Here is a 26030-nt window from a genome sequence, read left to right on the forward strand (position 1 = left end):
ATTCTGATATGAAAGGGGGGATTCTTATAGAAAGGGGGACTCTGATGTGAAGGGGGATCCTTATGTGAAGGGGGATCCTTATGTGAAGGGGATCATAATGTAAAGGGGGCTTCTGATAGGAAGATGGTTTTGTCATGTGAAGGCGACTCTGATGTAAAAGAGGACTCTGATGTGAAGGAAGGAACTCTGGTGTAAAAGGAGGGGGCTTCTAATGTAAAGAAGGCTATTGATGTATAGGATGACTCTTTACATTGTAGACTGGGGTGCCTCGCAATTTTGCATACTTTCAAAAGGTGTCGTGAGAAGTGAAAAATGCCTTTGAGAAATGCTGACAGCTCCAATATCTTTATTGACAGAGTGGCAATCATGAATGTGCACTGCTGAACGTTCACTCTGCTTGTTTCTCTGGCTGTCACATGACTCAAAAAAAAGTTAATCTTAATAAACAAATAAAACAAAAATCACATGAAAGCACTACTTCTTTACTGTAATTACCACATTTTATTACAAAAACACAATATTTATTATTATATTTTCAATGCTTGAGACAGGAGCAATCAACATAAACACTGTCTCACTGTCAATCTACATAAACTCCGCCCCAAGCATTACAATTGTTACAATGCATATTGTGTTTTTGTAATAAAGTGTAATGAAGTGTGGCAATTACAGTAAGCAAGAAGTGCTTCCATGTGCCTCTTGTTTCCATGTGCCTCCTGGTTTATTGTTTTATTAAGATTTTGATGGATTTATGTTTTGGGTCATGTGACCACAAAAGAAGCAAGCTAAGTACACGTTCAGGGTAGAAAGGATGAAGGGTTCCACTGTCAATAAACAAGACAGATGACGTCAGGAGCGTCATGCCCAAAATTTGAACACTGAGGGGGTTATTCACAAAGCTGCTGAAGGCAGCCGAGTGAATAACCCAGTCGAAGTGAAGTGTATTCTCCTCAGAGATACTAAGTATTAAAGCCCCAGTAAATAAAAAAATAATCCCTTAGTGCCTCCTAGTTAAAAAAAAAATACAGTTTAAAAATAATAAAATAACGTTTTTGAAAACTTAAAAAAAAGGAAAAAAGTTTTAAAAAGTCAATAAATAAAAAAAAAAAAATATAGTGCTGATAAGGCTATTAAAGGTAGGAGACAAACATACCACATTCAAAAATTGTTCCAAACAAAAATTGTATTTTGTGACCTATAACTCCCAAAATAAACTGAAATCCTAGACATATGATATTCCTCTATGAATCAGGACAAAGAATATAATTTATGATGAATTACTTTCAGTTGGCTACACTAATTATGTACACATTATGATTGCCAAAACTGTGTAAATGTGTGTTTTTTACATTTTTTAAACATTTTTTTATTTAAAAATAAGAATTTATATATGCATATGTCACATCAGATTAAAGTATATCATATGTGTAGGTGCAATGAATGAGGAAGATGGGAATTAGGGTTAAACAAACACATAGCAAAATGGCAAAATTGCTCCGGTCCCAGGAACGAAAATATTTTCTGAAGCTGTGTCACTAAGGGGTTAACTGAACTAACTGAAGACAGGAGCTCTGGGGAACTGCTCCAGATTATGTCTGCTCCAGTTTAGATAAATTCCCCCATTGTGTGTGCTGTTACTACAAGAAGGGTCAGAAAAAACCCCTCATGTTCTAATTTAGATTTGAAATCACCTTTTAAAAGAAACAACCTTTTCCTATGACCACTTTTCCCACCACCAAATACTGCAGTGCAAAATTATTGGAACTCTGCATATGTATCTCTTCAATTAAATTAAATTAAATTAAATTAATTGGGCAGCACCGTGACATAGTGGTTAGTACTTCTGCCTTACAGCACTGGGGGGCCCTGGTTCAAATCTCAGCCAGGTCACTATCTGCAAGGAGTTTGCATGTTCTCCCTGTGCTTGTGTGGGTGTGCTCTGGTTTCCTACCACACTCCACAGACATGCTGGTAGGTTAATTGGCTCCTCTCTAAGTTGGCCCTCTATGTATGCATGTGAGATAGGGACCTTAGATTGTAAATTCCTTGAGGGTAGGGACTGATGTGAATGTGCAACTATGTAAAGTGCTGCGTAAAATTGTTGGCGCTATATAAATACTTGAAATAAATTAAAGAAAATATTTACTAAAAAAAATCATAGTAAACTAGCAAATGTTACATAATCATCCAACTGTAAACCCTCATAATCTACTATAAAGTAAACAATGCATTTATTTTCAGAGCAAGTAAATTGTCCATGAATATGCAAATGGTCATTATTTGTATAATTGCTGGAGAAAATGAATCACACCCATGGCTAACAGAGGGGTTTGTCTCACTTATTGCGGAATACAATTACACAAATTGGCGATAATTCAGAATGTTTATTCTCTACCCTTAGCATTATCGTATCATTTCACATGTGGTTCCAGATGACAGCACAGAAGCCATCTTGTATTCAGTTAATTACCATTAGTGGAGTATGCAGGGCAATTATTGGATCTTTGACAACCTTACATGCTTATAAATAATTTTAACTGTTTCTGTTCTGAATAAATTACAGCTGCTCATAGGATGTATTGCGGTGGTGCATGCCATCGATTAAAGATGTAGCCGGTAACAAAACCATATGAGTAATTGATGCTTGTTCATCTGATTGTCCAGAGATGAGTAAATATATGGTAAACCCTTCGTTTAATTGACACCGGTCAATACAATGGAGCACTTGCCAGCTTCACTAAAAGCTTAATTCTTCCTCTCTGTTAAATTATTCAGGATTCTAAAGAAGTCATTATATCATCAGAAAACAGAGAAAGGAAACATGGCTGGAAATTTACAGGCCGCCATTTTCATGTTGTGTATCATGAAAACATTTCAAATTCACTGTAGAATCTAATCACCACAGTGTAGTTTAATGGCTCCTTAAAATAAAATGCAAAGTGACTTACAAAGTAATTTAAAGAAATCTAATTGAAATTTGTTTGAGTTTAGCAGACATTGAGATGCATATGAAAAGGCTAAGAGGGTTATTCACAAAGCTGTTGAAGGATCTAGCCGTAGCTTCGGCTGATCTTTCGGCTAGCTTCGGCCCCAGGACCCCTGGGGCCAGTAGAACCTAAGGGCTGCTGTACAGGCTATTCACTAAAGCCCGTACATCTCCCAAAGTAGGCCGAGCGGCTCAGTCGAGGTGAAGGCATATGCTTCAGCTCGACTGAGCCAAGGTGAAAGCCGAAGCTGGCCAAACGGCTGGCCATTGGCCGGCCGACAGCCTGCTACTGACAGCTGGGCAGAGCCAGCCGTTATCTCACGGCTGGCTCCGGCCACTTGCAGAGACAGATCAGCGTCCCCTGGTTAACAGGTAACCAGGGACGCTGATCTGTCATTACACTGAGAACCTGGCGGAGCCGCCGTGATATCACGGCGGCTCCGCCGAGTTCGCAGTGTGTAATGACAGTTCAGCGTCCCCTGGTTACCTAGTGATATCAAAGCCGGCTCTGCTAAGCTCTCATCGTATTGACAGAACAGCTCATTACGATGAGAGCTTAGCAGAGCCGACTTTGATTTCACCGCCGACTCCGACAAGCTCTCATTGTAATGACAGCTGGCCCTGGCCAATAGAAAACAGTTGGGTGGAGCTAGCTGTCACTGCTAGCTCCGCCCAATCATTTTCTATTTTTTTTGCTCTACTTTTTTTAACTGTTGTTCTATTCTGCTCGGTACCACAGAGGTACCGAGCAGAATAGCTGAGCTGAATGCTGCTGGATGTTGGATCAGCTGAGTCGTACTCCTTCTGCACTTCGGGTCGGCCGAACATGCTGAGCATGTTCGGCCAACCCGAACCCAGCCGCAGCAACCCGATGTACGGTTGATTTTAGTCGGTGTATGGCTGAAATCAGCCTACAAGCCTGAAGTGAATAGCCGAACAGCGTTCGGCTCACTTCACTTCGGGTCGGATTGTCACACGGGCGGCCTTTGGCAGCTTTGTGAATAACCCTCTAAGTTTCCAGAAAATATTTTCATACAAACAAACAAACTTCTTGTCCTTTAAAGTAGTTGCGGCTCTTGTTCAGCTTCCTCCAGCCTGAATAGCTCACAGTCAGGCCTGTATTAGACATCTTGCTACCCCCAAAAAGTCATTTGTACATACTTGTATTATGGAGTTATTTTAGTGAAAACTGATGCTTGGATGCATCATACTGTCTGCTTTACAGGCACAACTAGTTTTTAATTCCATGGACCAACAAACAAGACAACGGAGGGATAGCTTTATGTTTCTTGTGACTCCTCTGTACACTTGTGTACACTTTCCCTATAGTTAATTTGCCAAAGTTAAGCACAAACATCCAAAGGTGACAAGAAAAGTGAAAAAAAATGTTCACACGTATATTTTGGTCTTGATACCTTACCCTTCTGCCACAGATACTGATCCACAAGGATCATTATGATAACTATATCACTGTTTATAATGCAACACAACAAGCTACACTGCACATATTGATACAGTAAGCAATTTCTCAAGGTTCATTTAATGTATAGGAATATTTATTTAAAGAAGAACTATGGCCATACTTTTTTTTTTGGCTGTAGTTTTCTTTTGGGTCACAGGAGGACATTTAGTACATACAAATATTACGAACAGCGCTCTCGGATTGGGCCAAGGGAATAGGGTACTGTAGTTCTACCTCGCCTGCAGCCCTAAGAGACAGGAGGAGTGCCTGCACTTGTGAAACAAAAAACAAACGTGAGGGCGCGAGGCTAGGGGGACTATGAGACTGGTAGTAACACAGTGGAGAAAGTAAGAGTAAATGGTTCACTTACTTTAAGTGGGTCTCGGGACCAGATGGATGTGACAGTGTGTCCGTGTCCCCGCTGAGGCAATGTGAAGTGCCAGTGATGTGAGGACTGACGTCAGGCTGGGCTGCAGCTGCGGGTGGAGGAAATCGGGCTGTGAGGTGGATGTGTCTGGGCCAGTGTCCGTGCCGCGGTGAAGATGCAGGATGGAGGATCGGCCGGGATGGTGGTGGAGTGAGGAAGGATCAGGTTGGTGAAGTAGTGGGTGGAGGCTCGGGAGCAACGCGTTTCGAGGATGTTACCTCTTTGTCAAGCTCATTAGGAATGGTTGTAATGGTTGTACATTTAGTAATGTCCTCCTGTAACCCAAAACTCGGGCTATGAAAAACAATATTGTGCCGAGCTAATAATCATACATATCGAATAAATTGAAACATATATAAATGAGTCACATATATGAGCCTTCAAACAAATGAGGCATAGAAAATATCTACACAAAGACAAAAAAGCAATTTTCTGCCATTTGCCCTGCTGGTCTGATCCAGCAATACCCAATGCCTGTACTGTTTACACCATTGTGAGTATGCATTTTTTATTTAATAAATTGCATTTTATTGGACGTTACGTACTTATCCTTTTTCTCTTTCCACCTGGATTTATACTGGTACCTGTGATCTGAGGAGACCTCATCGACTTTTCTGTGCATGGGCTTCCCTCCCCCATTAAGGGAAAAACGCATTTGACCTAGCTCTGTGGGTCTACCTCCCCAGATGAGCACTCACTTGATGTCATCACTCACTGGGTGGAGGTGAAGGTCTGCCTGCATTGTGTGATTATCCTTACCTGAGAGTTATATGCACATTGGCTGCGAATCATCTGAGGATTTTTTTGCACAATCACCATTGTTTGCTTTTGTTTTTTCCTTGTGACTTTTTTTTGTCTATATTGCTTTTTTGTCTTTGTGTAGATACTTTCTATGCCTCATTTGTTTGAAGGCTCATATATGTGACTCATTTATATATGTTTCAATTTATTAGATATGTATGATTATTAGCTCGGCACAATATTGTTTTTCACATTTTCCAGATATTTAGTTATATCCTTAGTGCTGGGTAGCTCTTATTTCCACATTACACTTACTGGCGCTGATCACCTTTATTGTTTATATATAGCGGGCTACTGCCCACTATATGCTGACAGTAAAGAGCCACCCTGCAGCTGGGAAAGATTCAGACAATATTATCGGGATCCACCCAGCTGCCTGATTGACAGCTGGTTCTGCCTCTCTAGAGCCGGAGCCAACTGTGCCTGCCACGTCCCTCAATTGTCCCTCCAGTCAGCGCTGGAGGAATAGAGATAGGGGAGAGGTGAATTCCTACAGGGAGCAGGGGACAGTCATCACTCTCTGCAGGGAAAAGATTGTGAACTGAGCAAACGGTGGTTTGTGATTGATCACTTCTCGAGCAATAGAGCAGGTGTGTGACAGCTTCAGTGTCACGCATCGGCTGTAACTATCATGATGGCAGTAGGGAGACACTTCACTCTCCCTATAATTCTCCTTTATGATATTTAAGATATTTGGGGATGTTATTCATTTATTATTATTTTTATGTCTTTTTGGCTTACCGGCCCTTTAAAGTATTCTCACATAAACTATATGCATCATTTTTTTGGAATGAATATAAATTCAACCCCTTTGGATTCTGATAAGCATACAACTACCCAAAATTTGAGTGGACAATTATGGGTTAAGTTCATGGCTACGTAAGAGCACCTTTGGACATTCTAGCTACCGAGACTTGATGTGCATGCGAAGGACAGGCATCGCACATTGCCTGGATGTAGTCTTACATTTTGGACAGCATCCAGTTTAACTTACCTACAGTAGATCCTATATTTGGATTAAAATCAATCAGCATTCCCCGTGGTCACCGCGCTGCCCTCCTCTTCAAGATCTTCCATTCCTCTATTTTAATTTTTCCTGTAGAAAAAAAAAAAGTTGGCACATAGTGATGCTACTGCTAAAATATGCACCATAAATAATGCAGTAAATACAAAGAACCTTCCTATGGGAAAATAACACGAGGACTAACCTTAGCCAACCTCATAATTGTCAGAAAAACAATTATGAGGGCCAATTTTAAACAGGCATATTCAATAAGCCATGTGCAACTTGGAGTAACCAACAGCAACCAGAAACTGATTTGTCTCTATTAGACACAGAAAGCCTAGTTGTACTTAAAGTTCCATCTTTTACTGAGTGTTCCAGTTTTTATTTAGTCTGCAAACTTTTTTTTTTGGCTTTACTTCTCTTTTGGGTCAAAAGACGACATTTACTAATGTTCTCCTGTGTCCCAGAGTCAGCATATAGCGGGCTACTGCAGAACAGCGTTGCATCCAGGAAGGAACCCAACAATATTAGCTGATACTGCCTGATTGAAAGTTGGCTCTGCCTCTCTAGAGTCAGGTCCAGCTGTGCCCACCCCCTCCCTTGTCTGTCCCTCCAGTGAGCACTGGAAGAACAGAGGGAGGGGAGGGGGAATCCCTGCGGGGAGACTGACATTCACTGATCTCTTCAGAGAGAAGCCGTGAGCTGAGTGATTAGCAGTTAAATCAACACTCATCTCTTGGTATATATAGCCAGCTTGTGACATCTGCAGTGTACCATGCTCTAAGTAATAGGAAGAGAATATTTTACTGTCCCAATACTTCTCCTTTAAGCAGCATTTGAATTTTGTAGTAGGCACACCCATTCAAATATACAAGCACTGAAATACTATATAAATAAACTGTGGCTAAAAGTTTATTTAATTTGCTCGTTAATAAAGTCTATAAAACTTTCCAAAATTGTTTGTTAATTAATTATAGTCTTCAAATATGACTTGTATAGACTTTTCTATAAGTTTTACAAAATTAAAGTTGAAGGTAACACTATCTAGCTTTTAAATGACCACCTAAAATTGGTGGAAAAAAAATTCCAGCACAAGGGGCGAAGGGGGTTCTTCACAGTAAGATCAGTTAGGGTCTGGAACTCACTGCCACAGACGGTGATTTCAGCAAATAATGTGGAATTGTTCAAGAAACTTTTGGACGATTTCTTAAGGGACCGTAATATACAGGGGTACGGGTACTCCTAGAATGAGATCCTAATAGGTTGGACTTGATGGACTAATGTCTTTATTCAACCTCAAATACTATGTAACTATGTAACTATGTAAATCTCAGTATATGAATTATGCTATCTTTCCAATATGCTTGTAATTTTGAGAGTGGATTTTCCTTATTTATTTTCCAGCTTGTTAGATTAACTCTTGTCTGCAACTAGTTGTTAAAGGCAACCACCACTAACAACCACATTTCTTTTTTAGGCCGCTTTTGTCCACTGATTTGTGTGACAACTATGATCTATTAATCCTTAACATTTATTTATTTACATGGATGTTGTTAACCGTCTTTGTCCATAGATTGTCTTGAGCCTTCACAGACAGAAACATAAATGTTTCATGCCATTATGTGTTTAAGCAAATCAGATCATGTATTCACTTCTAATATTTCATAGTCAGTGTTATTTTATTCCATTTTACAGAAGAAAAAAACAAATCTCTGGCTTCAGTGATCAGCTTCTACTCAACCTCAATGCATCTATCTCCATAATGCATTGAAGTAACTTTGCACTTTCCGTTGACATAGTCCTTTATCATGTTCTGTGTAAGACAAAATAAAATTTCATTCCACACTGTCATCCCTTTGTCCTGACCAGAACAACTTGATCGTGTTGAAGAAGGCATGAACCATATCAACCAAGACATGAAGGAGGCCGAGAAAAATTTAAAAGATTTAGGGAAATGCTGTGGCCTTTTCATATGTCCTTGTAACAAGTAGGTACTGAGTACCGACTCTGCTCTGTGGTGTCCGGTTTTTTTGTCACAGTGAATGTCTGAAGTTTTTTGTCTTTCTTTTTGTCCTTTTCCATCTGCTTCATTCTGTGGGGATATAATGCTTATATTTAATCAGAACAACTGGAACGCATCGAGGAAGGGATGGAGCAAATCAATAAGGACATGAAAGAAGCAGAAAAGAATTTGACGGACCTAGGAAAATTCTGTGGTCTATGTGTCTGTCCATGTAACAAGTAGGTTCTGCCTGCCTAAGTCTTTGAGCACCCAAGGCTGGTCTTTGAGCCTTGCAGAGATCATCGCTGCTAGACACATGGGCAGGAAAAAGCATGTGGCATGCAGAGAGATCAATATTCATCTCATAGAATAGACAGTGGGAAGTAGACATATTAAAATCGGGCATTCTGCAGTGAAGACCACACTGCATTTCCCTTCACGGTAACATGAACTTCAACATTTCCGTTACATAAAAGAAAAGTAATAAAAATGTGCTTAATGATAAACTATAAAACCTCAAAACAAATTGTAGAATTATTTGTATAAAAGAAAATCTAAATATGTGCCAAATAATTTAATCTTTAATGCTGAAAATTTTAAATTTATGATGCTCTTGACGGAAATGTTGAAACTTTAGACTTTTGCATGTAGATAATTTTGCCTGGAAGCTTGCTGGGCTTTCTGAAACTTTTCTAAATGGGTTGCACTTGATTTGTTGTTTTATTATTCATTAGTGAACTGACTCTTGCTATTAATTCTATTCATTTTTTAGACTCAGAATAGACTATCTTGTATTGCAGAAATGTATGCCAAAATAATTCATTAAATTGCGACAACAAATTGCTCCATGACATCTTTTATCTCGGCTCTCTCTCTAAGGCAGACGCTGTTAGTAATTGTGTAAATGTGGTCCTGTTGACCTAGATGACACTGTTAATACCAGCTGACACAGCTGTTGTACTGATAAAGCCAAATTTTTGCTATATGCAAATCTGACACTCTGCAGTCATACAAACTAGTCTATTTTAGTCTGGAGTACAATGGAGATTGTTTCCAGCATGTAATGGGGTTTGACACAGTTATGTAATTAGTAGGTCATGTGCAGCATAGTGGGTAGTGATTAATATTGGCAATACTGTACCAACTGTGTGCTACAGTCTCAGGCACTATTGCTAGAACAGCTGAACCACCAGTGTTATATACAACCTGTTATCACCTTCCTGCCTAATTTTAGTGAAAAGCAAAGAATCATAATGCTTTTAAACATATATGGATATGAAACCCAGGGAAGTACAACAATTATTCCAGATAAAGCCCTGAAAATCTACACGTGTAAAAGAATCTACATTATTGTACATAGTAGAAATTTTTGGTGGAGCTGCCAAAGTCCAAGGTGATATAACGCAAGAGCTAATGCGGATTATTGCTGATATTACAATTGCTGAAGACCCCTTGATCTGTAAACAGAGTAAATTATGTCCTGACTAGATTGATATGAAGAGAATCCCAGATAATGCTGCACATTTTATCATCATCTGCCACTGCAGGCATGCCTAGATTTTAATGGTTCTTGCTATAGCAACCCAGTCAAAAATGGCTTTTGAGTAATTGGGGGTGGGGTCAACCATGTTAAAGGGGTGATCCACTTTTGAATGACTTTGATTTATTGGCTTTTTACATTCTCATTTCTTTCTATGTATTTTGCTCTTTTCTTTATTACTTTACAGCTGTTTTTTTAGCAAGCAGATTTGATTGGGTGTCACAGTGGTTTCTTTAATGAAAACAAACATAGCCAGTTGCGTTCTATCCCAAGACTACAGTATATAGTTTAACAATACAATATTAACCATCCACTGGATGATGTTCCACTGAAATAAGGCAGAACCAAAACTATGTACATAAACCTTAAATTACTCTGCTTGCTCATTAAAAAAAAAACCCAACCTGGAAGTCAGAAGAGCCAATAAAAACTCAGCTCCAGCCAAAACTGTTCCACTTTTGGATAGACTGGGGAAGGGTTGTATATGATGTCTATGTCCCTATGGAAGAGATTTTTTTTTGAGATTGTAAATGCTGTTTGTGTCTCTATAGATGATATTTGTCTTCTCTCCTTGTTCTCTCCTTGCTCTGTGTGACACCTATCACATGAACAGGAAGAGAGCAAATATTCCACATAGGGATGCTACAACACCATTCTAAAAGAGAATTAAACATAGGGAATGTGTTGTAGCATCCCAATGTGGAATAGAGAATATTCCACATAGGGATGCCACAACAGCATTCTAAGAGAGAATTATAAAAGAGAATTTCTACCTTTAATAAGAAAATAAGATTTTTTTATTTTTTTAATGTCTCCTTTGGGTGGAATTTCTCCTCGCTTACAGCTCTGTCTTACACCTGTCATATGGACAGTAAATGAGGTGTCATTTTCTCATAGAGGCACAGCCAACACATTTTTGATAGAGGTTCTAAACCTTCCTTCTTTACTATGCAATTTTTCTTTACTGTTGTCTTCTCCTGACCCTTTCGCCCTCTATCAAAAAAGAAAAAAACAGATTGGCTGGGTATGGGCTTAACATAGAAAGTGCTGTACACGGCAAAAAGATAAAGTCATGAAGAAGTGGAAAACCTTTTTAATCAATAATTTTTTCAAAGCACAGAAGGCAAGACGTCCACTTTTGACTGGTTTGGGCTCTGTGACTGCTGTTACTGATGGTACATTAATGCAATAGTGATCCATGGGAGCAGTTGTGCTTAGTTGAAGAGTGTTTCACCTCCTATTCATGCCACCAGCTTGTGCATGAACAAGGTATATTGGACATTGATGCTACACCGCTTGTTTTGTTTGCTGCTGCATTCATTCCACTCAACTTATTTTATTTTTTATTTTTTTGTCTTTGTTGACAAAGGTTTGTACATCAACTCTCGATGTATGGTTACTGTTTGAAAGTACCGATATATTATCCAAAAACAAAATAGAGATCAGAATAATACATGTATTCTGAAATAGCTGTTTCCACTCATCCTGTACTAAGATACTTAATAATATACAAACATACTATGCAACCTAATCCCTTGCATAGTGCCAATCTATCATGTAGGTGAATTTATGTGACGCCGATGTCCATGTGATGTGATGTACACACTATACTTGGCAGTTTTGTTTTATGTTTGTCTGCCGGTATGTCTCTCTATGTGTGTTTTATGTCATAGAAAAGACTAACTGTTTTCCTATTTACTGGATGAAAAAGAAATTCAATATCTGTTACACCGGTGAGGTGAAGTTCTGAATGAATTAACTGAATTTCAGGATTTCACCGCTGATAGACATCAGTGCTAGGTAATTTGGTTTATGATATATATCGGTATAAGCTGATGCCCTGTCGGTTGCTCATTTGCCTGAATCAGCTGTAATTGGCTCTCTGCCATGGCGCCTGTGGCATTTCATTTCTCACTGACCTTAACCATGCTTGCATAGGTCATTCACAGTGTGTTTTCTATAGGCTTAAATCAAGTGATGCTTACAAAAAAGCTTGGGGCAATAACCAAGATGGAGTGGTAGCAAGTCAGCCCGCCCGTGTCGTGGATGAACGTGAACAGATGGCTATTAGTGGTGGCTTTGTCCGTAGGTAAGTCATCTTCTTATTTGCTGCCTGTCGTAATGTCCTTATAAAATGGAACCAGCATCTTTATTCATAGTACTCAACTGTCCTTCATTTGGAAAGGCTGACCTTCTATTAAAACTATTTTCCTCTGTTCCTCTTATACGCCTGAGGTATAGACCATGCAGATTTACTATTTAACTACCACAAGTATTATAATGCACTACACATTACATCCAAACTAAATTATTGCATTTCTTTTAAAAGCCAGTATAAAAAAAAAGTGGGGAGAAGAGAAAAAATTGTTGTGGCTTTAACCAATAATTTTGGTATATTACATGTCAGGGAAAGTGCGTTGTGTGTGTTCTTTGACTAAGGGTGTACCTCTTTTCCATCTCAAAATGTTGAAAGGCTTGACATTATTCATACCTGCTTGCCAGTTTTTACTAATAAAGTATGCATATTAAAAATGTAAATCTAAACAGTTAATAGCACCAAAAGTTTACTTCTCTCCCATCCTCAGTTTCACAAAAGCAATTCAATCTCATTTGTGTCATTGTTAAATGTTTGACTTTTTGTGTGTGGGAGGGAGGACTTTTATTTTAATTTTTTTGGTATTCATATAACAAAATGGTTTGGGTATGGGTCTTAAAAAGGAGAATTTAAAAGTGTATGTAAACCCAAAAACAAAAATGGACTGCATTACAGTTTATCAGTCCAAAGATGACGACACTTACTCATTCTACTTTAACCATGGTGGAGCAGCATTGTTACCCACGGACAAGAAGTCTGCTAGGACTACAGAACATCTCCAACATGGGGTTAAGGGGTTCTGTAGTTCACATAGATAAACTATGCAGGGCTGTTAAACGGGCTTGAGATAAGACTGCCGAGTGCAGATGGCAGCACTGGGTTTCTTACAGGATCAACAGGCATATTTTTTGCAAATATCAAACAGCTATAAAAATGCGTTTAATGGTAAAATACACCAAAAGAAAGCAAATAAGAATTGTTAGGGTTTATATTATCTTTAATAAGATGCAGCAAACACAAAGAACCCAATTATTATTGCCGTCAGCAGCCTCTGAAATCGTATCAGTTCTGCCTTACTCATGGCATAATTACAGATTTGAAGGACCATTAAAATGACTCTCCAGTTATTTGTTATGAGATCACAGCTATGTAACAGGTATAAACAATGAAAGACTGAATGTTATCTATGCCATATATCAAGCTGAAGCGGTCCACTAACCACTATGCAGGAGAAATGTGAATAAAAATATGGGGGCTGCATTCTGGGTCATCAGAAAGCCTGGGATCCTCTACAAAAGGCTGCCTAATCTTTTTAAGTATGGAGAGGGAGTTCACTAAATCTACTGGGTCAATTTATAACGGAGAGTGCATATCGATATTTGCACTCCGCTATACAAAACAGTAATACTTCACACCGAAGCCTGCATTTTATGGCCCATTCATAAAATGCAGGCCGCAGTGTGGATCCTGTGGTATATGACAAAGTACTCTCTGCCCAAAGCTGGAGTTTAATCTGTTTATATTTCCCCTTCCTGGGATCCTCCCGTCCTTCTCATTAACACGCTAATTGAATTTTTAAATGAAACTTTTCTGTTTTCGTTACATACCTTTTTTTAGACTTAGTGATGTCATCATTGGGAATCTGTATTTCTCAATGCAATCTAGGAACATCATGGTTGGAGGGAGGGACCAGCAGGGAGCTGTACATAGCTCCGTGAAAACACCACAGCACACTGTCTCGGTAATCCTTTAAAAGACCTCAGTTTTGATGCAAGGAAATGCCGACACCTGATTCTGAGCCTCTATGATTGAAATAACTGCATTCAGAAATCAAATGGATGAAAGGGGCGGGTCAGGGACAACTTGTGAAGAAAATGGCTAGATTGGAAGCCTCCAGGATTGGAAGAGAGGCCAACCACATTACCCGACATCACAGAGGCACAGTATAAGGAGTATGCTGTAGATTACATGTTATCGCTTCTCGGCCTTTTGGCTAAGATCAAGTGTAGTATCTGTTCTTATCAGTTGTTGGAGGGGAGAGGATGTTGCCACCCGATGGGAGAACATTCTAGTACCCTCTGACGTAATGGTGGGTGTCGGAGGACGGTTCGGTCCACTGCTAGTTGCGTCAGGCCCTGATGATCGGGTAGACCCTAGACAGTGGGAGGACCCCCGACGGCACTACCTCCTGATGTGAGCGGAGAACCACGGGGTCTGGCCCGAGGGTTCGGGGGCGGCAGAAGCCCGTGGTGTTGTGCCCCCTGGGGGTGGCGTCCCAGGGGTGCTCAGAAAGTCGCATGGGTATGGGACCCCACATGACTCACTGGCACTTGGTCACACACCACCTTGCAATTTTCTGCACTTCGCCTCCAAGACAGGCCTTATGGCTAGTCTGGGGCAATATTTTTGCACTCCGGCCCCTAAGGCCTGTCAGAGTGGTGCACTGGCACTTTAGATTTATTTAAGCACTTCATGCACGATTGGCACTTTTTTATTTTAAAATTTGACCCACAGATGCGAAAGGTGCAGGTTTCTTCGGGGCCTATTCCTGACGCTGGGAGGAGATTCTGTGCCTCGAATGGGGTTCTCTGTCTCCTCCCACCCAGGAGGGGGGTTTCTCTTCGGGAGATCCCACTTGCCTAGTACTGAGGGGGACCTGTTTCGGCAGGTCCCCATAGGAAATGGTCCACGGCCTTCGGGTTGGTGGACCACCAGTCTCAACCCCTGTCAGGAGCCTTGCGCCCCGGGGGGTCGGGAAAGTAGGTCCCTTCTTTCGAAGGACCTTGCACCCTTGTGCACGTTTTTGTGTGCTGTGATTTCACGGTTCACTTTTTTTGTTCACAGGGGAAGTTTGTTTTGATGCACGTCCATGGGCAAAAAAAGAAAAAAAAAAGATTACATGTTAGAGTTAGGGCACAGTTTAGTTGCTAGCCATTAGTCTTAGGACAGTTACTCTCAACCAGGCTTCTCAACCCTAGGGTTACTCCAGAGGTTACCAGTGGTTCCTTGGGTATTAATACATTGACCTCATACCTGATAGTTTCTGCATTGTTTCAAGGCTAATATCAGTTGGTAAGGCCAAAGGCATGGCCCTAGTGGAGCCTCTCCTCTTGACTTACATAAGAGGCACAAATCATCTTTTTAGCTGTCTGTAAGGGCAGCATTCCTTACTATGACCCCTATTGTAAGTGGCGTTCTTCCTACAGACCGCAATGTAACAAGGCATTCTCACTGACCCCGAATATACTAGAGAATTCCTTACTTTGTGGCCATTGTTTCGATTTATTTCATTTTAATGTAGCGATCATTGCAGAAAACAATTTTGTCATATAGATCAGAGGGGTGTTATAAAATGGTCCACCATAGGTGTCAAATACTCCAGGTATGCCATATTTTGTATTTGTGTATTGATTTTTATATCTGCATCTTACTAATCACACTAATGTACTGTAATATATAGATATAATCATATTTAGGAGGGTTTCCTCAGGCGTATTATTTAATGGATTCCTCTAGAATATAAGTCTGAGAAAGGCTGGTTTAAAAGTTAGGTTAGTGTTAGGCTTGCTGTAGGGTTTGTGGAAGTTTTTGAAAGTGGGGCTTGTAGATAGGTTAACAGTTAAAGTAAACCCATGCAAAGCAACAGGTTCTTTTTAGAGCTGGCCCTGCATGGTGTTGCTGCTGCTACTTACCTTTCTTTCACTCCTCTGCAGACCCAACAAGATACCCTGTGTAAGATCCAAGTAAATCAAGTTGAAGCTTAAACAGAGATTGGCACCTTATGACAGTGATGGTACCCACTGATTAGGTTCTCAGGCACTTCACACTGAGTCGTTAGAGGAAGGAGGGTGAATCACACTCCTCCATAGTTGGTTTTACCAGTTAATATTCTCTTAGCTCTTGCGTCAGGGGATTAAAGTGAAGATAAGCATACAGTAGGTGAGGTGAGGTGGCATTAAACTGAACCTATTGCTTTGCCCTGCTTGGAAAAACAAGGTTCACTTTATAGCTTCTTTTGGGCGATAACTACGTGTTATGTGTTCATGTCAAGAAGTGTTATACCTTAACCCCTTAAGGACCAATGACAGAATTATTCCGTCATGGTCGTCCGTGCCATAAGGACCCATGATGGAATAATTCCATAATGGGATCCAGAGGGTTTAAGATTCCCTTATGCAGTATGTGAGAACTTATATATAAATATGTCACATCAAATTAAAGCCCTTTTTGTACTTTAAAAAACGGTATATAATATGTGTTGGTGCAATACATGAGAAAGATGGAAATTGCGGTGAAACCCACACAGCAAAAATTGCCATGGTCCTTAACTGAAAGACAAGCATCTGAAGCTTGTTCCTAAAGGGGTTAAAGGACAAGTGTATTTGTATTGGGTTTTTTTTTTTTTTGCCTAATTTAATACTCCCCTTCTCCGAGTGCTGCTTTACTGTGCTATCACTGATTGGTTTGGAGGGCTTTTTGATTGCTTTAGTCCCTTCTTAAAATAAACTGTATGGCTATACTAACCCTTTCTATTAGAGGTGCACTGGAATAGAAATTTCAAAACCGAAACGGAACTGAAATTAAAAAAAATGTCAGACCGAAACCGAAAATGTTTTTATTTTAATTTTTCATATTTTTTTCATATTTTATTTTTTATAAACTTTTTAATTTTTTAATATTTATTTGAATTAATTTATTCATTTTTATTAAATATTTTATTTTTTTACATTACTTTTAGGGGCTTTGGGGAAATATTAGGGGTCTAAACAGACCCCTGCTATTTCCCTTTTAAAATAGAAACAGAGATTGAGCACACAAAGTCCTCAATCTCTTTTCCTGCAGCCCCTGTTATCAATGAACAGGAATCCTCTAGACTGAGTACTCCTGTTCATTTATAACATGAGGACAGAGTATGTTTACTATAACCACAACTATGAATGAACAGGTGGTGATGCAGATCACTTCCCATTCACTCATAATTGAGGATATACACTGAGTGGCCAGATTATTATGACCACCCCATCAGTACTTCGTTGGGCCACGAGATGACTCCACGAGATGACTTCGTTGGGCCGCCTCGTGACTCCACGAGATGTTAAAAGGTGATGCGAGGAATCTGACACTGCACTGTTGCCCTTCTGTTGTCTTGTACCAGTCTTGCCACTCTCCGTTCTGCCCTAACATTGGCTAGTCGCTGACGGCCACAATTCGCACGTTCAGACCCAGATTTTCGGCTGACAGTCTAGTCTTTAAACACTTTAACAACAGCTGCTCTTGAACATTTAACAAATTCTGCTGTTTTGCTGATACTCGCTCCATGGCTCGCGCTAACAATCATCCCACGTTCAAAGGCTGTTAAATCGCGTTGTTTACCCATATCTTCAGAAAACTAATCACTTCTACTGTCGTGGTTAACAACCTGCTTCCCTATTTGTAATGGTCTGGCCCTCTAGCAGCTTCAGCGTGAAATTATAGCTAATTATAGCTAATTTGCCAACATCAGGTGGTCATAATAAACTGGCCACTCAGTGTAGTCAACGTGCTATAGCCCAAATGTATCAACAATTTAAACAATTTAGGTATCTAAATAGATAAATAAGAAATGATTCCCTGTATCCTTATCTGCTTGTCCACCTATCACAAAGAGTTGCATGTTTATTGTTTTTTTCAGCAATCTAGAATGATATGTCATTCAGGTAATACTATCTGACATAATATAGTCTCTGCTCTTATGTAATTACAGAGAAATGGCATTATGCATCACAATGAGATGCCTCTAGTTAAAGGCCAAATATCATTTCACCATACAATTACTGGTAGCCCGGCAATCTCAATAACTGTTGGACCACAGCCATAGTTATACAAAAGAATTAAATATGCATTGCTGTGTGTTTGCTGATCATGTAAAGCACAAATGCCTTAGATGAAGATCTTGTTAAAGATGAATAGCTCAATACTCTCTATATTATAGAAGGACTGTTATGTGGGGGCCTAAATACACCTATCCCTCTTGTTTAAGAATTGTTTCTCTTTGAGATATGACATATGAGTTTTATCAATTTAATTCTGAATTACAAGCGATATAAAACCCATTCAATGCCATCATGCATTCTTTGAAAAGTTGATGATATTGTTAAATGTCACTAGTGTATAAAACTGGAAATGTCTTAGGGCTCATACACATGCCCGTAATAAAAAAAGGGCACAGGTGTATTGTTTTCTATGGGCCCCTGCACACAGTGCATAAAGATCAGGAAACTTACAATGTGTTCATATTCATAAAATAAAAATAGAGAAATCTGCATTTGAGCCCCTGCGTATGACTGTAGTTTACACTGTAAGCATGTAAATGTTTACATGCGTACAGCGCAAATACACTCTATTGGAGCTGCCTGTTGCTATGATGCAGGCAACTTGAGACACCTAGAATCCTTTGTTACCAGGATGCAAGCGGATGGGGCCTCCCAGCATTTTTGGTTATCACGATGCAGGTGGCTGGAGCTGCCCAGCATTCTTTGTTACCTGGATGCCATCGGCTTGAGCTGTCTAGCATCCTTTGTTGCTAGGGTGCAGACAGCTCAAGCCATCTAGTGTCCTTTGTTGCTAAGATGCAGGTGGCTTGAGACCCCTAGCATTCTTTGTTGTTAGGATGCTGACAGCTTAAGCCACAAATAATCCTTCTTTGTGAGATTGCAATTGGCTCCTTGCCACCTAGTGTCCTTCATTGCTAGGCTGCAGGCGGCTTGAGACGCCTAGCCTCCTGGCAAGCAATAGGGCACATTTGAGCTAAATGCATGTAAGCGTTGCACAGATGTTACATGTGTACAGTGTACAGAGCACTTATAATGCAGGATTTTGCAGCTAGCTTCTACCAGCAAGATTCTGTGTATTAGTTGCTGTACTTTCATATGGCTATCCATAGGCTTAATATCAGCCTAGTTCCTTGTAGAGTAGAATTTAGGCTAGGAAGGGAAGGGGCAGTACTCTGGGCCAATCATGTTCTGCTGAATGCTTATAAGCTGGCAGACAGGACTTTTTGATTTTAGCCAGCTCATCAGGAACCCGCTGTAATCCGCACTGGTGATGCCTATCTTGTGCTCGATTCTTCCTGAAAGCGTCTCCCACCCATCAGCTTTACAGAGCAGATACTCCCACTGCAAGTCTGAGGGCCCATTTAGATCTATGCATGTGCGTAGAGGTGCACTTTTTACTACCATTAGGGAGGTGCAGTGTCAGGCAGGCACTTCACACTCGTTAGTCGTTAGAGGAAGGAGGGTGAATCGCATTTCCATTGTGCATTGACATACATTATTGACACGTTTTGATACGTGTTTCCTATGCTGTCAGTCACCACTCCCTGCAGGGATTTCCCCCTCTTCCCTCTCTATTTCTCCTGTGCTCATTGGAGGGACAGACAGGGGAGGGGGTGGGCACAGTTGTCAGTCAAGCAGTGGGGTGGATCCTGACAATGCCGATATTGGGCATAAGTCTGCAATCTGCTGACTTTAGGTCACAGGAGTACATGTGCTCCTGTGACCCAAAAGAGAAGTAAAGCCAAAATAAAAGTTTGATCTTTTTAATGGATTCCGGCTGCAATGACCAGACTCCTGCAGCTTATTCCTCCAACCCCTAGGTCAGTACGGAGGTATGGATTTTCAGTTAAAGGGCTGGAGGAAGTTATCAATGGACTACAAGTGTGGTGACATCACTGCACTTGTAGTCCAATTAAGTCCCTCTGCTGTGGAAGATGGGACGTTGTACTATTTTCACGGATTCTGAATGTATGACATGGCTGTACAGATGGAGCCACACACAGCTGCAAACATTCAAAAACAGACAAGATGCTGGGGAGAGAAGAACCCCACCATATAGTAAGAGGTAAAGGGGGGCATTTGGGGGTGCAGAGCTGCAGCCTGTGACCAAATATGGGTGTAAAACAAAACATGGTCTGAAAAGTGGAATTTGCCTTTAAAGCCACAATGTTTTTCACATTTGGATAGAATGTGAAATGGTTAGAACCCTTGTCAGGTGTTTCTTGCTGTCTTTGTATCTGCTGGGGAGATTCGCCCTCTCTATTTCCTGGTGACCAATGTCTCCAGTACAAGAGGGAAAATGCTAAATTTTGAGTTATCACCAGACAAGGAAAGAGAAGATAAATCTTTCAATGGGGAAACCTGTTCTGATGACAGTTGTCTCAGAGGGGATACCCCTCATTTTAAAGGGTTCTTCTCCTATGTCCAGCTGTGCATATGGGACAGAAAGTGAAGTAAACAGGACAGAACACAGAAAGCGATAACCTGATGGTGGCTATCATTATTCAAAAGTTTAAAAAAAATTTAAGCTTTATATATACTTAAATTGATTCTGCACAATGGAGAATAAACAAATAATAGGGGAGTCTAGTAGCCCTTCCACTATGGCTTTATCAAGTGCACAGACTACTGAAGGGAAACTACTACTAGTTGAACCCGGCATTTCCTATTCAAGATATGGGTGGACCTACTCTGGAACTTTTTCTCCATTAACCAGCTACAATATTTAGAATATTTGTCTCTTTACTTGTTTTTCAGAGTAACAAATGATGCTCGAGAATCAGAGATGGACGAGAACCTCGAGCAAGTCAGTGGCATTATTGGAAATCTCCGTCACATGGCTCTGGATATGGGTAATGAGATTGACACACAAAACCGCCAGATTGACAGGATCATGGAGAAGGTGGGTGAAGAATTTTGTAAACAGACGTGTTACTGCTACATGGTGGAAATTAATAAGGACAAACATTTTACTAAAATGTTCACATCAGTTTTTGTTATAGACATATGCATATCAGGTGCACATAGCTGTTTCATCCGTTTTGGTTTTGCCCCAGAAGGGAAACTTGTATAGTCATGAATGCAGCTGCAATTTAACACTTGCGATAGGGAAGGAACAGGCAAAGCTAGTGTAGACTATCAGTAAGTTAATACAAGGAGTAGTGGTGCTATGAAAAGTGCAGCAATCCAAAACACCCAAAGATTATCTGTTAAAGCCACCCTGCCATATACATCTTCCTCTTAGCTTTAAAAGAAAGCAGCAAATACACACCTTTCCCGATGCACGCCAACACTGCTACAATCACTAACACTGGTCCTCCAATGGCCACTGAGAAACCAAAACATCTAGGAGTGTCGGTCTCCAGGTCCTCACAGCTTTCAGCTTACTGGTTCCTCCCTCTGACCTCACATCACTGCAGTCATTGGCCCTGCAAATCTCTGGAAATGTTTGTTCTATGTGAATGGATGCACAAAACAAAAGTTTTTTTATATTTTCTTTATAATTCAAATGTACAGTATTTTCAAAATGTCATCTTGTAATACCACATGTATCCACTAAATGGCATTGAAGAGCATAGGAAAGAAATACTAGCTCCATCTAGTGGCCAACATGCAGCAGTACAAGATGAGATTTGAAAATACATTTGACTCATTAAGAAAATATAACAAAAACATTTGTTTTGTGCATCCATTCACACAGAACAAACATTCACAGAAATTTAAAGGGCCGATAGATAACTATGTGAATTGATGATAATTAGACCTCATAATGTTAAGCTTTGGTAATAACGAGGAACAAGGTGGTGATTACAAGAAGCACAAATTATGTTTATTTGTAGAGTTACAAAGCATATTCTACCTATGAACAGTGGGGGAGTCTTATAATAGAGCCGCTGTTCCTTTGAACTGATAGGTGCTAGCTAAGGTGGATTTGGCATCGTATATCAGTAGATGCCCTTTGGGAAGCTCCCTTGGGAGTTGTCTCATGTACGTCTAACTGGATAAAGACTTCAGGTGTAGGATTATATCTCCCAGGTAGCAAGTAAATGCCTTGAAATCGGCAGGAAGAGGTGGAGTCAATGGTTGGGCAGAGGAAAGTCTACTTAGACGAAGAACATTGGAATCACAGTATTAAGTGCTAGGAAAATAAATGAAGGAACATATAAAAAAATATACCTTATTTATCAATTTTTCTTTCTAGGCCGACTCCAACAAAGCCAGGATCGACGAGGCCAACACACGTGCCACAAAGATGCTGGGCAGTGGCTAGATGACTCAAGACTTTATTATTTGCTCCAAACTGTCCCGCTAGACAGTACTTTCATGCTTTTACCATGGTATTTACATACTAGGTTTGCACACATGCACATATCACCCTCCCCTATTGTAAATGTCGTCCTGTGTAGTATGTCAGCTTTCCAAAAAATATACTTGTAATTATTATTTTTTTAAGTATATTTATTTCCAAAGGTTGTATATAGTGATCTACGCTAGCTCACTATAACTTTTCTTCTTTTCTTCTTTTTTTTTTTTCTTTAATTTTTTTTTTTAATCATTTTTTTATGATGTTTGCCGAATGACAACAGTTTAGGAATGTTTAATGTGCTGTTGACCTTGATCTATACAGTATTGTTCTTGTAAATCTGTGACATTTCACAGAACTACTGCCTATATCCTTTTTTTGGTGTCATGATACTTAAGCTGTGGAACTGTCCTCGGTTCAATGTTGCTTCCATCTGTTATAATTTCATGATTAGAGCGTGAAACTATATAACTATACTTAAGCATTGCACTAACAAGTGACGTGAGTTATGCATTTATGCATGGAAAAAATAGACATTTTAGATGCCTACATACAAGAAGACCTTTTCCCCCGTGGCAGTAGCACATTCAATAAAAGCATGCTGAGTATTTGGACACTGTTGGGACTATGTTATACCAGCAAGTTTGCAGTAGTGCCATGTTTCTGTCAATATATTGTTCTATTTAACCATAATCATGCTTTTTTTTTTATTTCAAAAAGGACAGACTTGGCACATATCCAGCAAGAAAAAAAATATATATATGTTGCTTTTTTTCGTTGCTGGCGATATATAAAAAAAAAACTTAAAAAAAAAATACAAATACGGTTGTAATATAGGGTTCGGGTACTGTTTTTGAGGATCCTCTTTGTGAGGAAATGACTACAGTCTACAATAAAAATGGTACAGATATGTAATTTTTATAAGGCTGGGTATGGTTAGCCACTTATCCCACGTGGTTTGTTTTACTTTTCTTTTGAAAGTAATGTTCTCTGTTGCTTACCTAGAGCTATGCACACCAAATCGCTGAGATGTTTAAGTAGATTTAAATTAAGACAATAATCTAAACTGAATGAATTCTAGATAAACTGTGATTATCAAAATCATTGCAAGCATGTACTATTAAATTTCCTTCTGTCTCCTGTCAGTTTGTGACGTGATTGACATTTTGTAGCTAGTTTAAAACAATTAAAAATTATAAATCTAAAGGTCTCTGTAGTTTTTCTTGTCTTGCCAGTGTGTCACTTGTTTCCACCCACGTGTAGAATGACTGTCTTCATCGCTCTGTGCAGATTGTGAAATGTTCATCCAAATAAAATAATAAATTAATTATGGCCTAAATAAAAGGCAGGGTATTATTTTCATGCACCTGCAACAAGTATACCGCCAGAGAAGTCAGACTTAGGTCACAACTCCTGATCCCTATATTTGTCATGACCCAAAGGTGGTGAATTAGTAAAGGCAAATAGGCTGTTCACTTTGTAAGGGAATTCTTTTCCCTTAGCTTAGTGAATGTGGTGGAAATTCACTTTGCAAAGAATACCCAATCACATGCAGGGAAAGTAAAAAAAAACAGTATTTTCTCTTGCACATGATTGGATGATGTAAGTCAGCAGAGCTTCACCTCATTCAGTAAGCCCTTGCAAAGTGAAGAGCCTATTTGCCTTTAGTAAAACGACCCCAAAGCATAAAAGCTGATGGATAAGCATGACAGATGGATATCACAGATTGAAGCCCTCTAGCTCTCTCAGCACAGATCTCCTCAGAATCCTGTAGATATCCCACCATACTACTTACAGGTATACCCCTTGTAGAATCAAATCCGAGAAGTGAAGGATGACACCAGCTCACCACGGATCTTTGTCCAAAACGCCTTTATTGACGTTCATTAAAGTGACATTAAACCCTCAGATTTTTTAACATAAACCAATACTGTAATGTATGCCTTCCTGTAATCCATGGTTGTTTCCCTTCTCTTTGCTGCTCTTCCTTTTAAATCTGTATCTGTTCTCATGCTGGGCAGAACTTCTGTTTTGCAGAAGACTGCCTTGTCTCTGAAATGGATACACGGTGTCTGTGTATTAGTTTTTATAGGCTTGTAACCTGAGCCAGCACTACAGGAAGAGGCCCTGAGCTGCAAAGGGAAGTTCTCCCCCAGCATGAGAAGACATGAGGATTTAAAAGGAAGAGCAGCAAAGAGAAGGGAAACAACCATGGATTACAGTAAGGCACACATTACAGTATTGGTTTATGTTAAAAAATCTGAGGGTTTAATGTCACTTTAACCCCTGGCCATCCGGCCATTGTAAAATTACGGTAGCTGCTTCCCGGCGGGTGGACGTACATTTACATAATTTTTTTTCAGCTTGCAGGCGCGCACAAGCAGAATTCCGCCGGGAATGTGTACAGCCATTACCGGCTGTTATATAAAACCGATCACTTGTATAACTGCCGCGGCCACCCCTGCCGGTTATCCCGGGCACCGCTGTCCCCCCTGTGGTGCCCAGGACTGAGAACACCGGCAAAGTGGCTCTCTGTACAGAGAAGGAGGAGAGATCAGCATTCCCCTCCTTCTCTCTCTAAAGGTGGAAGCGATGTGTATTACATCACTTCCGCCTTTAGCTGTCATTTCTCTTGCTGCTAGACAGAGAAGAAGCTGGTGAAGCAGATCTCTGCTTCATCAGCTTCTTTGGGGGTCCCAAGGTGACATTAGGGGTCTTGGAGACCCCTGATGTCTCCATAAAGAGGACATGTCATTGTTTTTAGTCCCCTATGTGATAACAATCAAGTTAAGTGTAAAAGAAAAGTTTAAAAAACAGATGTCAATCTTGTATTAAAAAAAAAACACCCAAAAAAGTTTTAAGCCCCCCCCCCCCGCGTGCACGCACCTATAAATGTAATTACGCGTCGGGTGTGCCTATGTAGAAAAGAACGATTATACCACACATGTAACATATCGCTGCGAACGTCGCAGTGAGAGCAATAATTCTAGGGCTATTAATCACTGATGACACTAAACTGATGAGCGGTAAAAAGCTTTTAAATCGTCTCCTATGCCAATTTTAGGCTCGGTAGTTTTTTGCCATTTCGCGAGTGCACGCAATTTTAAAGCTTGACATGTTTGGTGTCTATTTACCCGACGTGACCCCATCTTGATTATTTTGCCCAAAAATTGGGTGCTGATAAATGTTTTCATTACATAGTAAAAAAAAAAAAAACCCCAGTGGTGATTAAATATCACGAAACGAAAGCACTGCGTGTCCCCAAAAAATGGTATACAATTAATTCCAGTACAGCTTTGCATGACAGAATAAATGCCAGCCAAAGTACTGCAGCGCTGAATACTGAAAAATGGCCTGGACAGGAAAGGGGTTTAACACCCCGGTCACTCAGCAAGTGGTTAAAAGTCAATAAAAGGCATTTTTGACACAGATCCTTGGTGTACTGGTGACATGCTTCACTTCTCAGATTCTTCGGCATAACACATTCTCATGGTTTGCATTGGTCGAGAAAATTCAAATTGGGTACTACAAGCTAGTAACTACAGCCTAGTGCAAACAGTGGAGTGACACACAGATAACCCAACACTGTGTGAGG

At 40.1% G+C, this 26030-nt stretch overlaps 1 protein-coding gene across 2 annotated transcripts in view; it reads left to right on the forward strand.

The window, feature by feature from the left end:
- SNAP25 (synaptosome associated protein 25) overlaps positions 1-23329 on the forward strand; it is a 45765-nt gene extending 22436 nt beyond the window's left edge. Inside the window, exons 4-7 of one of the 2 annotated variants that reach the window (XM_018566792.1) lie at positions 8552-8669; positions 12188-12313; positions 20890-21034; positions 22334-23329. In XM_018566792.1, coding sequence (XP_018422294.1) covers positions 8552-8669; positions 12188-12313; positions 20890-21034; positions 22334-22402 — 458 coding nt within the window. In that variant the 3' untranslated portion in view covers positions 22403-23329. Of the gene's footprint in view, positions 1-8551; positions 8670-8805; positions 8924-12187; positions 12314-20889; positions 21035-22333 lie in introns of both variants that reach the window. The other variant, XM_018566784.1, reaches the window with a different exon arrangement.
- Positions 23330-26030: the final 2701 nt, after the last annotated feature.

This window comes from Nanorana parkeri, unplaced genomic scaffold (genome assembly GCF_000935625.1).
Source record: "Nanorana parkeri isolate BGI_ZX_2015 unplaced genomic scaffold, ASM93562v1 scaffold28, whole genome shotgun sequence".
NCBI lineage: Eukaryota > Metazoa > Chordata > Amphibia > Anura > Dicroglossidae > Nanorana > Nanorana parkeri.